Source organism: Marmota monax, unplaced genomic scaffold (assembly GCF_021218885.2).
Source record: "Marmota monax isolate L192 unplaced genomic scaffold, Marmota_monax_Labrador192_F-V1.1 WCK01_AAM20220418_F8-fsc00059, whole genome shotgun sequence".
Classification (NCBI taxonomy): domain Eukaryota; kingdom Metazoa; phylum Chordata; class Mammalia; order Rodentia; family Sciuridae; genus Marmota; species Marmota monax.
Window position 1 is genome coordinate 2,121,586 of NW_026693595.1, and position 14,256 is coordinate 2,135,841.

At 35.8% G+C, this 14,256-nt stretch overlaps 1 protein-coding gene across 5 annotated transcripts in view; it reads left to right on the forward strand.

The window, feature by feature from the left end:
• Carnmt1 (carnosine N-methyltransferase 1) overlaps positions 1-7,169 on the forward strand; it is a 46,176-nt gene extending 39,007 nt beyond the window's left edge. For 4 of the 5 annotated variants that reach the window (XM_046459407.2, XM_058583998.1, XM_058583999.1 and 1 more), the window contains one exon: positions 880-3,510. In XM_046459407.2, coding sequence (XP_046315363.1) covers positions 880-981 — 102 coding nt within the window. In that variant the 3' untranslated portion in view covers positions 982-3,510. Of the gene's footprint in view, positions 1-879; positions 3,511-6,763 lie in introns of those variants that run through there. The other variant, XM_058583997.1, reaches the window with a different exon arrangement.
• Positions 7,170-14,256: the final 7,087 nt, after the last annotated feature.

The window sequence follows — 14,256 nt, forward strand, 5'->3', positions numbered from 1 at the left end:
ATGAAATATTGCCAAATTTTAACTCTAAAGCCCTTAAACAGAAATCTAGATATTATGGCAGTAGCTAGCATTACTACTATTACTACTACTTTTTTTCTTTTTTTAGTTATCGTGGACACAATACCTTTATTATATTTATTTATTTTTATGTGGTGCTGAGGATTGAACCCCAGTGCCTCACAGTGCTAGGCAAATATTCTGAATCACAATCCCAGCCCTAGCTTTTACTTCTTAATCTTCTTGTTTTCTTATCCATAAAGTGAAGATAATATAGCTTTCAAGATTATAAGGATTTGGGATAATGTATATAAAGGAAAATCTATAATTCCTGGCAAAATAGGCTTTCAGTAAGTGGTAGCTGAATTATAGTATTGGTGTTGGTAAACTCTTACTGATAGATACCAGTAGACTATGCTCTGGAAAAACAGAGCAGTGTGGGAAGGCAGGTATAAAAATAATATAGTTCTTTTGTTCTTCATACTGCTTGACCTGTTTTTATCATGTGAATCACACGTTTTTTGACACTTTGGCTATTGTGTTTTAGTTGTTTGTTTACTTAGGAGTATTCCATTCATTTAAAATACAACCAACAGATTTGCTAAAAATAGAAGCAATGTATTATAATAGTGTAGGGTTCAAACTCTGGAGTTAGATTGTCTGCATTTGAATCATAGTTCTAGCATTCATGGTATGACCTTGAGCCACTTACATGACCCTTCTATGTGAAGTGGAATTAATGATAGTACTGATCTTACAGGGGTAGCTCTATGTAATAAGTTGATCTGCTTAATAATGCCTGCTACTTGTGAGGCTCAGAATTTATTAGTGGGATTGTTATGATCATAATTATCATCATCATCATTATTGTTTGCATTGCAGGTGGAAAAAGAATCTGTGTTGTCAACATATACTGTGAATGATCTCTCTATGATGAAATACTACTATGAATGTGTCTTGTTTGTGGTCCGTAAGCCACAATAATGGTCTTAAGTGATATCACCCAGAAAAGTATAATAAGAACAAATGCTGAAATAAACAACTCAAAATCAACTATCAGTGATGACAGGACACAACCTCAAATCAGTGGTGCCTTCTTATTCTTAACAAAATTTAGAAATAGTGTCTATTTTCTTAATAATGTCTATTGCTTTTTTCAGAAATATACTATGCCATGCAGATTTGTATTACACAAGTAAAAATGGAGGAAATAATCTTCACATATACTTTTTCATTGAAGCCCAGAATTGTCTTGCAGCAGAAAAAAACCTAATCTCCAGTGTCTTCATGAAGCTGTCGCAAATCTGCCATATTAATGATTGATAGTATTGAAGTCCATAATAATCTCCTTTTTTTATTGTTTTATGTGCATTGCATATGCTATTTTTAGAAGTTTAAGGATCCTGTTATATTCATCATCTGGAATTGTGATTTTGTTCACTTTCTTCCTGAGCAATGTATACATAAAATGTGTATCTATTTCTTTTTTTCATCTAAATTAGTTGACTTTATTTTTTCTAAATCAACTGAATTTAGAGAAGCTTCATACATTTCATTTTTATGAAATGCTAAATTTAATTGTATCACTGGTCACTAAAATGGAACTGAGAAATTAAGTCTTTCGTCCACACTAAATGGAACACTTTATGAAAGCATGCTCATCATGGATCACTTTGAAATGTATGGGATCTCAACATTCTAAGTAAGGCACAAAAGCCTTTTTTTAAAATAGTGCTAGGAGACTGGAAAATAAAAATCTGCCCATTTGAAATGTATGATTTCAAACTAGAAATGAATACAGTTTGCCAGTGTGATGTTTACAATAATGTCTTTAGATTATCAGGATTATGAAAGCAAGCACTTTTTTTGTTAATCATATACTAGTAAAAACTGTCATAATGGTATTACTATGGAAAATCTTGAGTATGAAATTCAGGGATGAATTACTGCCCATGGTCTGTCTTTGAGTAGCTTGCATTCATGTAATTTCATATTAACACCAGTTTTGTTCCCTGATAGATGGAGCTTAAACATTATATATGCTGCTGTAAATTACTACCTCTAGCAGATCTATATTGGAGGCAGTTTTTTTTTTTTTCTTTTTTTCTCTTTTAATGTTTGTTCTTCTATTTCCAGTACCTTGGAAAGCAAAGATGAATAATGTTTTAACCTTTTCTTGGAGAAAAGAAAGAACCCTTATTGAATATTTTCATAGATGATTATGATTGCTTTAAGTTATCTCTTTGGCATTTTGGATTAGAGGAACTTAATGTGCTGGTAGCATAAGTGTCATGGTTTTGATAAGAAAACTTAATTGTAAATGTTCAGACCTTCGTTGCCTGTAGCTTGTAAGAATCATTACTGGATTTAGCATTTTTCTGGTTGGGGGCGGGTTCCGCAAACAGCAAGGGAGCTTTTTTATCTTTACTCCCATTATGCAGGATAAGGTTCCATGGAGCTAATTTTAATTTGACTTGTCAAGTCAGGGAAATCTGAAACCTGAGGTTTTTAAAAACAAAACTATGTTGTGTTTATGTCCCTCAGTACTTGGCATACATTTATTTGGTAGAAATTCTCATTACTTATATAAATGAACTTGAAATTAATTGCAAAGGGGAAAAGCACCCCAAAATTATTTTTTAAGGGAAAAAAAAAACTTAAAAGGAGCATAAGTATTTAAAAACATCCATTGAATAGCAAGGAATACATACTGTTTTTGAATAATGTAAAAAATGCCTTTTATTCACTGATGACTAATATTTTTTATCACTTGTATCAAAACAAAAGATCTTTTTCTCACAAAGGCAAAAACAGGTTGACACTGGTGGATTGGTTTTATTGCCTAATTTTTTTTCTTTTTTTACTATCAGGTTTTATTCTTTAATAATGTTACCTGTATTTCTAAATTACAGAATATATTTTAGTTAACTCTGAAGTTATTTCATTTGTTTTAATTTCTTCCTCATATCATGAATATTATTTTTAAATGTCTATACAAATTTGCATCACTTTTTTTCTTGTAGCTTTTGCAGTTAATATATTCTAAACTTGAAAATGTGGTATTAATCAATAATAGAAATGTCACTGGAGGATTTATTTAACTTTGTATTTCTTAAAATTTAGTCCTGGCTACTAAAGTATGTAAGCCTTAACATTTTTTTCCCCCTTAATTTAGCTCAAAACACAAAAGAACTGTTTGCAAAGTGGTCAGTGTGCTTGCTTTTTTTTTTTCCTCTCTTTTTCATATTCTGAAGTGGTGCAGATTTTAGGCTGTGTTAAATGAGTGAGGTGGGATATATAAAATATAAAGAGAAGCTGTATAAATCACAGTATAAAATTATGAAGTTTGGGAACTACAAAGTGTACTGTATTTATATGTAATTCTCCTTCTAAAAGTTGCCACAAAGGCTGAATTGGAAGCTTCATGTCTGCATGAAATTTCCTATATTTTTAATGTGTATGATGGACTTAATTTTTCTTGAATATTAAAGTCTGCCAATTGCTATGAAACAATATTTGCTTGGTTGTTTCCATCTAAGTTAGTGATAACCATAGATAGGGGAATTTTAATTCATTGTGCACACATACTTTTGAACCCTTGTGTTAGTCTTCAGTGCTTCTAGAAGTTAGTGATATGATTACTTGCCCTTTGATTATGCTAGGCTTTGTATTAATTGTTTTCACTTTTTTTCATTCAAGGTCACTGTAATGAACTTAGAATCCACCAAGGAAAATATTAATCTTTGATCTTTAATTTAGCTAAATTACAGAAAAAGAGCTATAAAGGCAAATAGTAGGAAGGGTTCCAGGACCAGCCGTTAGTAGGAAAAGCACTTAGATCTTCAGGGTTTACTTTCCTCAATTCTGAGGCCTTCTCAGGTGCTTCTGTTGAGGCCTCCTGAGAGAGAGAGGCCGGGGGAGGGGGGATTTGAAGCCACTGTACTCTGGCTTGGCACTACCACTCCTAGTCCTTCCTCATCTCCCCATCCCTACCTTGTGTACAAAACACAGGAGCCTTTTCAGAGCCCCCTAAGCAGTGAGAAGAGGCCCATCTGTGATGATTCTCCTGACTTCAGTGCACCATTCTAGGGGAAGTATGGAAAATGAAAGTGCCTTTTCTGGGTTAGTCTCTCATACTATTGCAGCAAGTGATTAAGATCTTGACTCTTACTTTTCTTTTGACTTCCTGTTTTAATTCACTGTTGCAATACCTGCCAGCTCCGCTTTCCATGGCTATCTTGAGCCCCTGACAATTCATTTCCTTTCCCTATTGCAACCATTGTTCAAATCCTATTCAGTTGAATGGAGGTGACTTTTTTCCCTACAGGAACAAGGCCAAGAAGTTTAATGTGTGCATCAGATGCTATAGAATAGCTGCCAAGAGACCAAGGTGGAAGTGCCTGGTAGCAGAGACAGTGGAGCAATGGTGTTGGGGAGGAAATTTGATTGTTGTCATTTTTCTCCACTGACTGTCCCCAGGAGGTTCGTTGCCTAAGCACTACTCCTGCTTCCCCCCTTTCTACCTTCAGCATCCAATGAGTGTCCAGCATCAGAAACCCTTGCTTTCTGTCCATGCACATATTGGTGATCTGCCTTACCGTTTCCAGTTTTGTCCACACTGGCACCCAAAGCCTCATCATTACTAGCCAAGCTGGGCTGTGGCAGGAGCCAGGTGTTTGGCTTTGCACTATTAGGTGACTTTTCCTTCGCTCATGTTTGAATGGCCACCAGGTCTTGCTACTCTATTTTAACATCCCCATCATCATCTTCCTTAAAAGAGAATGAGCAACAATGGAAGTACAGTCATGCACTGCATAACAAATGTTTCATTCCACAAAGGGCATAATATGTCATCTAGTGACATTGTAACTGTTTTTGTATAAGGATGTATGATATTATTAGTATTAGAAAACACCTAATGAGGGGCTAGGGTTGTGGCTCAGTGGTAGAGCAGTCAACCTAGCATGGGTGAGGCACTGGTCCTCAGCACCATATAAAAATAAATAAAAGGTATTGTGTCCAACAGAAAATTTAAAAAAACTATAATTCAGGAATATACAAAGATGTATCACGGATCTGGAATAAACTTACCACAACTATCTTGTAAACACTGCAACCTTTTTTCTCTCCAACACTTAATATCACATGAAAAAGTTATCAATGGGGGAACAAGAAACCAAAGGAAAAAAAGACTAACTCTGGTTTGGTAGAAGCAGGGAATTTGGTGCCCTTCACTGTGCTGTTTTGCTCTTCTTACTCTTGCTCTTTTTTTTTCTCAAGCCCATCCATGTTAGCTCTCAATAAATTTGAGTAAGCCATATGAAACTTACTTCTTTGGAGTTCACCACTGTGCTTATCATCTTTTTCCCATCTGTTGTTCTTAACAGACACTTGTTGTTTGAGGGTTCAGTGCCCTCCACAGAACTCTTTCTTGGTGGAGGTTTGGTTTGACCATCATACTACTTACTAGGTGATGTACACGCTGCCTGACAACACTTCTGGAAAAGCTTGGTCTTACCTTTCTAAATACTGTTTTACATTTATCCAGTAAACTAAGATTCAGTCCAACTTCTAAACAGCTTGAGAAATGATCATGTCTCTACAAGAGAAAGCAATTCAGCAGGCCCTGGTGTTAAAACGTTTCCTAGAATAATCAGATATTCAGTGGCATTAAAAGGCAGTTTTCAAAAAAGTTACATAAAATTTCCTTACAAACATCTGCTTTACTCAAATGCAGCCATTGCCAGTGGAGCAGAGACTTTTTGTTAATGCTTTTGATTTTACTTTCTTCGTTAAAGTACTACTAACCAGCAAAAGTTACATGACTTCTCTACTGATAGTAAAGCTGCAAATTATGAAACCACAAAAGGTGCAATTTAATGGTAGCTAATGCATGAAGAAACAAGTGGTGGGGCTGGGCTTGTGGCTCAGTGGTAGAACGCTCGCCTGGCATGTGCAAGGCCCTGGGTTCGATTCTCTGCACCACATAAAAATAAATGGATAAATAAAAGTAAAAAAAAAAAAAAAAAACAAGTGGCCTAAGACAGATGGACAGAAACCAGTTATGTCTGTAACTGATTGAAATTAATAAGTTTATTCAAAATAAAGTTGGAGATTATAATTGGAATTTAAAATCAAATTTGATGACTTTCATGATAAAACGTAAGCTTGTTGTTTTGAAACTGGAAGTAAACCAGGCATGTTGGAACATCCCTGTAATCCCATTTGATTTGGGAGGTTGAGGCAAGAGGATTACAAGTTCAAACTTAGATTTATGGTCTGGACAAAACTTAAGTGGGACCTTATCTCAAAATTTAAAAATTTACAAAGGAGTGGGAATATAGCCTAGTGGTATAATGACCCTGGGTTCAATCCCTAGCACCAAAAAGCGGGGTGGGTGGAGGACAGAAGGAAGGAAGAAATTTAAAAGGAAACAATCAGATGATTGAAAATGAGGCATTTATTAATCCATTTCACACAGACAAGGAGATAAGTGACAGTCTCTTGTGCTGAAGTTATGTATTTTAACAGCTTCAAATATAAAAAACAAGTGCTTTTTTCCAATTTAAAAATCTAATAATTCGAAAATAAGGTGTACAATATTTTAAAGTACAGGTTACAAAATGGTGTGCATATACTCTCGTGAACACACCAGCATTATACACTTGGAAAAACTACAAGCAGGATATGTAATAAATTTATACAGCAATACATTTACAAAATACAAGCAAACTAAAGGAAGGAATTTTTTTTTTTTTCCTTGCAGAACCCTTACAACCTGTGGCATTTAAAATTTGTTAGCCTTTCTACTGAGATGCAAATTATATACAACTATATATAGTTGTCTACCCTGGTAGATTCCAACTTCGTTTAACTATGGCTGAAACTTCTCATTTTGTTTTCTTGATGAAGATGTGCTGCCTGGCTATTGACTGAACTGTTTGGATTTGATTCATCCAGAGACTATACTGACAGGAGACTCCCATCAATTCTGCAAGATGTCTAAACACATCAGCATATACATTTGGATGAAATATTCTAGATAAAAACCAAATGGTGGTTTATTTGGCTATTCTTCAGAAAATTCTATTGTTACTTTAAAAGTAGCCTCTTCAAAGTTGGCCTCTTCTGGTCCAAATAAAACTGCATTATACCGCATAATGTTGTTTTCAGATGATGTCCCATTGATGCCAAAAGGGGGTCCTCTGCAGTGCTCCCAGAATGCACAGCAAAGATGAAGAGGGAGCCCAAGCTAACACTAACACTGGTCTTCTGTCTGTCCTGCTGGGTCCACAGCTAGCCCCCTTAGGGTAATGAGGGGAAGCAGCCCTGAAGTTTTGAGGAGGAATTGTCATCTGGGCAAAGGTGAAGATCCTTTGCCCCTTGAATTCCTGTATGATCCTATTCCAGGTTGGGGCTGATGTATTCCCACGATGCCACATGGTCATAAGTTGGGTTTCTTATTGACAGTAGATACCTAGGTCTTGCTTTTTTATTCAATTGGCTGTCTTTCAATTAAATATTTAAACTATTTACATTTTCATGTAATTATTGATAGGGTTAAATTAAAATCCACCATTTTGCTCCTTTTCTGCTTGTATCATTTTTTTGTACATTTTGAATTCAGTGTTTTCCTGATTTCATCCCCACTATTAGCTTATTAGTTCGAACTCTTTATACAAAACACCAAAATATACACTCATCAGTGGTTTAGGTAGAGTTTACACATGTTTAACTTCTTATAGTCTGCCCTCAAATAACAGTATACCACTTCGTGTACGGTTATAGAAACCTCACAAAAATCATTCATTTTACTTTTATGCATACAGTAAAACCCAGAACACATTGGTAATATTTTTGCTTCTGAATAAATTCTTTTAAAGTAATAAAAATGATGAACATGTCTCATGTTTATCATTTTTGTAAAATATTTTTTTAGTTGTCAGTGGACCTTTGTTTTATTTATTTATATGCTGAAATCAAACCCAGTGTCTCACACATGCTGGGCAAGCACTCTACTACTTAGCTACAATCCCAGCCATTTTTAATAATTTCTAGTATGTGGTATTTTAAAAATATGTTCACAAATTCTTTGTTAATCCCCCCTTCAGAACAGTCTAATTCCCCTTCCCTTGAGTGTGGGCTTGTAGTACTTGACCTTTTTTTTTTTTTTTTTTTTTGCCAGGCAAGCGCGCTACTGCTTGAGCCACATCCCCAGTCCTGTAGTACTTGACTTTTAATGAATAAATTGGTGGAAAATATGTGATTTCTTTATCTTTTTTTCTCTTTTTTTTTTTTTTTTGGTGGGGTTCTTTTTTGGAGCTGGGGGTCGAACCTAGGGCTTTGCGAATCCAAGGCAGATGCTTTGCCACTGAGCTGCATCCCAGCCCATGTGATTTCTAATTAAAGGACATTGTGGCTTTCACTTTTCTCTAAGACCACTTGTACTGAGAGAAGCCCAATGATAAGCAAATAGCCCTGTGAAGACTTCCAAATGGAGAAGAACTTAGGCTTCTTCCAACAGTCACGTGAACTGAATGAGACTGGAGATGGATACTAGGACCTTGTTGAGTTTTCATACGACTACAGCCACACCTACATCTTGACTTCAACTACAGGGGCATCCCTGAGCCATTCAGCTGATAGTGAATTCCTACACTATCAAGTTTTAGCATAATTTGCTACAAAACAGTCATTTCCTTATATGCATCCAAGTTTCTATCTGGCATCATACTGCTACCTGAAAAACCTCCTTTATGTCACAGGTCTTTTAGCAATGAATTAGCTCAGCTTTTGTTGTCTTAAGTGCCTAGGTGTATGTGGTTTTGTTTCTGATATTCTGTTTGGGGTTCCTTGAGCTTGTTGGATCTGTGGTTTGGTGTTTTGTCATTATTTCTCAAAAGTTTTTTGTCCATTTAACTCTTCAGATATTCTTTCCCATTCTCTCTTCTAGGACTTTTTAATATGAAGTTTAGACTATTTGTTAAGACTATTTGTTATTGTACCATGATCTTTATTGTTCTAGCCCAGACTCAGTCTTAGGAAGGCTCTGTGTGTCTTAGTCTCAGAAGTGGATTTTTCTTAGCAGTCCTATCCTTTTTCCTGACCTATCAGTGGTTGGACTTCGGCAGGAATTTCCTGCTCCACCAACAGTCCTATCAAATGATTTTCTACCATTCTCCCTAAAATGAAGGTATTTGCTTCTGCTTTTTCACAGAAATAAAGTATCCTTTGCCTTTGTCCTAGAAATGGGACAGTTTCCACCCCTCACTCCAAGGCAAAGGAGTTTTGCTTCCACTCCAAAAGTAATATCTGTGTCCTGGGAAAATGTTTGTTGATCCTCCATCAGTGGCTTAAAGCTTTTGCTTATAGCAGAGAATGGTCCAAGGAATCAGGTATGGTTTTGTGCCTACCCCTACCTCAGTAGAAGCTATTCTATACATTCATGCCTGCCAGGGGGTTCTCCAAAGACTGCTGTGCCCCCAAGTTTCTCCCTTGAGGACCCAGAAAAATGCTTATGAGTGAGTATAAACATCCCTTCTGATTGGGACTTCCAGTTACTGTAAACTGAGTTGCTAACCCCCAATCCACAGGAATGTAAAATTTTTGCAGATTCTTCTTTACAGCTTATAAGGCAGTATACCTCTTTATGCTCTGCCAAACATGAAATATCTTGTGTCCCATTCTCCTTTGAGAGGTTTGTCCCTCTTTAGAATTAAGTTGACTTAATTACCCTGCAATGTCAGTTCTGATAGATGTAAGAAAAATAATGATTAATAGATTACAAAGAAATAGAGAAAGAAGAAGAACAGAGAAAATACAAAATTATTTGTTAAAAGACAGCTTTGCAAAGAGACATAGCCACTGATATATATGGGGACATCTCTCGAGAGGCTGGAAATAGGGTGAAAGAAAATTTATCTACAAGTTACAGCTTGCTCAAGAGGAGATAATTCCCCCAGGCTTCAAAATTGTACTATCTGACCCAGAGGTTGCTGCTGAGACTAGATGTCATGTTCTTTCGTGTGGCATTTCATCTGAGACTGAAGGTATCAACTATAAAGGGTTTAAGATTTTACTCTGCTTTCAAGCTAGGATATTAGCTTGCCACAGTTTCCTGAATGAAGACAGAAGACTCCTATGTCAAAGACAAAAGGACCGTTTACTATACACAGTAATAGCAGTAGCCAGAGTATTATTAATCCTATACTAGTTCCTCAGTCCTTAATCTCACAGAACACCTCAAGAGTACCAGGTGATGCTTGCACATGCATTTTGGTTGTATTACAGGAGAGGAACCCCACACTTTGGAAATCTTAATCATTCATAATGAGCTCCAGAAAGCTTAATCTTATAATGAACAAGCAGTCCTCATGTCTGACTTTCCCTAGTGAAAGACATTATTATACTGGACAATAAACAAACCTGCGCTGTGCTCCTGAAAGATCTCTCTCTCTTCCAACGCTATACCATACAAAACAACTCTAAAAAGCTAATATTGAATAAAATCAGCCAATGCCTCTGCTTACAAGGTATGAAGAAGTGCAAGAAACTCATGGAAAATTGTTTCCCAGAAGAAGAAGCCAGAAACTCTGGGTATTAATTTCTAATGAAAAAAAAAAAAAAACCTGTAACCCACAAGACACCAGTAATACCAGTGGTACCAGTGAGATAATTTGAAGTAGCCCAAATGTGTTCCATATGCCTTTCATTCTTGATCCCCAATAACCCACCACATAGGCAACTACTGATAATAGTATCCTTCTAGAAACATTCTGCAATGCTTGTTTCCATACCCATATTGGAAAATGTCACAATTTCTAGGGCACTGGATGTGATACAGAGAAAAGCCTTGCCTCATGCATGTTACATTTTGGATAAGTGTCTTTCAAAGGCCCATGTGCTGGCTTAGTTCCTAGTATGTGGTGTTACTGGAAGGTGGTGAAACTTTCAGGAGGTAGAACCTAGCAGAAAAACGTTAGCGTTCATTGGGGATTAGCACTAAAAAGGAATAAGGGACCCTGGCCCCTTCTGCCGCCCTTTACTTCCCAGTCATCATGAGATGAATATACCTCATCCACCACACAATCCTGCCATGATGTATGGTGCCCTCATAGACCCAAAACAACAAGGCTGGCAAACCATTGCCTCGAAAATCATGAATCAAAATAAACCTTACCTCCTATAAGTTGTTTATCTCAATTACTTTGTCATAATTATGAAAAGCTGACCAACACCTCAGCAGTGGGGGCTAATTAGCTAGAGAGTCAATAATGCTCAGATCCAACTGGACAAAAGCAAGATCCAAAAGATTTAAACTTTGTATGTACCTTAACAGCACGCTAGAACAAAGCTCAGGAATATTTTTAGGAATATAAAAATATTTAGCACCCAACAAACAAAAATTCACATCCAGTGTGTAGTAAAAAATTACCAGATGTGTTAAAAAATACAAACCATAAAGAGGAGAAAAATCAATCCATTGAAACCAATTACAACTGACAATGATTTTTGGATTAGTAGAGAAGAATATTGTAATAGCCTGAGTCTATTTCATATGTTCAAAAACATGATCTAGAGAAATAAAAGACAAAGAGACCCAAATTGAACTTCTAGAGATGAAAAGTACATTGTGTAGGATGAAAAATACAGTGCATGGAATCAACAGATTAGGCATGAGAGAAGAAAATAAGTGATTTTTTAAAATGCCATTCATTTTGATTTTTTTGTTCTTTTTAGGTACACGACGTAGAGTGTAATTTGACAATTAAAATTATACTCATTTTAATTAGGATCCTACTTTGTTGTTGTACATGATGTGGAGTTTCACTGGTTGGTATTCATATATGAATATAGAAAAGTTTGTCTGATTCATTCTACTATCTTTTCTATTCTCATACCCCTCCTTTCCCTTCATTCCCCTTGTCTAATTCAATGAACTTCTAGTCTCCTTCCATCCTTATTGTGTTCGACATCTGTAGCAATTAGAGAAATGCAAATTAAAACTACATTGAGAGTCCATCTCACTCTAGTCAGAATGGCAATTATCAAAGAATACAAATAACAATAAATGTTGGTGAGGATGTGGGAAAAAGGTTCATTCATACATTGCTGGTGGGAATGCAAACTGGTGTAATCATTCTGGAAAGCAGTATGTAGATTCCTCAGGAAACTTGGATTGGAACCACTATTTGACCCAGTTATCTCACTCCTTGGTATATACCCAAAGGACTTAAAATCAGCATGCTACAGTGATGGCAACATCAATGTTTAGAGAAGCTCAAAAATTCTCCTCAAATTGGTCTAAAGTTTCAGTGCAATTATTCACAATAGCTTAGCTATGGAACCAACCTAGGTGCCCTTCAACAGATGAATGGATGAAAATGTGGTATAAGTACATAATGGAAAAAAATGTGGTATAAGTACATAATGGAATATTACTCAGCCTTAAAGAAGAATGAAATTATGGTATTTGCCAGTAAATGGATGGAACTGGAGACTATCATGCCAAGTGAAATAAACGAATACCCCCCAAAAACAAAGTCTGAATGTTCTCTCTGATATGTGGATATTGACACACAATAAGGGCGGGGGGAAGGATAGAAGTTTGTTTAATTAGACAAAGGGAAATGAAAGGAAGGAAGAGGTAATGGGAATAGGAAAGACAGCATAATGTATCTGATATAACTTTCCTATGTTCATATATCAATGCACCACCAGTGAAACTCCACATCATGTACATCCGCAAGAATGGGATCCTAATTAGAATAAGTTGTACTCTATGTATGTCTAATATATCAGAATACACTGTACTGTCATGTATATCTAAAAAGAACAAAAATTGTGAAAAAAAAATGAATCTAGCTGCTAGGGATATAGGTCAGTGGTAGAGTACCCACCTAGCATGTATCAAGGCCCTGGGGTCCATCCCCAGCAGTGCCAAAAAAAAAAAAAAAAAAAAGGTTCATGCAGACTGGAGGGGTAAGAAAGTGCTTCATTTTTACATGGAATGGTACAATGTCAACTTTAAGCAAACTGCAAAAAGTTAAAGACATATCATTTTTTGAGCAACTACTGCAGATTAATTCAGTGAATAAACTGCATATTAATTCCTTGAATAAGTGTTTCTGGTGCTATTTATAACTAAGGGTAAAATAACTTAAAATTATACTTTCAGAGTCTTTTAAGAACCTAGAGCAGCAACAATAACTCAGGAAATGTCATTTAGAGGAGGGGAAAAGTGTACTATCTACAAAATTTATTAAAAGGTGCCTAGGAACAAACCTAAAAAGAATGTGTAAGCTTTTTATGGTGAGAATTATAAAACTCTGCTAAAGACACTTAGAAATTTAAATAATTAGAGCTATATAATGTTCCTGAATAGGGAAGGGCCACTGTATCATAAAGAAAATTCTCCCCAAATTGATCTAAAGTTTCAGTGCAATTATAATTAAAATTCTAAAGGGAGTATTAGTTCTAAAAGGGAATGTAATTACAGAAAGTAAATGTGTGGATACTGATAGGGCAAGGGTTGCGGGGGAGGAGGGAGAAGGGAGAAATTACAAATGTCAAGAGAAGATTTTTAGAGTGATATGTATATTATATTGTTTATGGTTTCACAGGTGTATTCATATGTCAAGTGGTACACTTTAAATAGATGAAGTTCACTATATGTCAGACTTCAGTAAAGCTGTTTTTTAAGTCAACAAAACAAAAAAAGGGTTTTAGAAACATATATACAGATGTACATCTGTATTATAAATTACAAATAAAAAGTAAAAGAATGATAACTCAAAAAGAGAATTAGTTGGAGTGAGGGAAAGAGTGCTACTGTGAGAAAGGCACCACAGGCAGCTTGTCATGTTCTGGTATTGGTATGACTCTATTTCTGACACTGAGCCCTGGCTGTCTTAGTATCTTTCTTTAAGTTACATGCATATTTTATACAATCTATTGCATAATATTGATAAATTTCACAATTTTAAAAAAGAAAGTCAGGGGATAGGAACACAATAAATGATTAGCTTAACTACGTTCTATTGTTCCTAGAGCTGAGTTCCCTTCAAACCTTTTAAACCAACAGCTAGGATTAAGCTCTTTCATTTGATCTGGATCACTAGTTTGAAAATGGCAAACTCTTCTTATCAAAGAAGAGACAAGAAAAATCAAACAAAATCTATTGCTTACTACCCTATACATTACCCCATTTCTGCTAATAAGTAAACAATCACTGTAACCTTTCACACCCCCCTGTTGTGG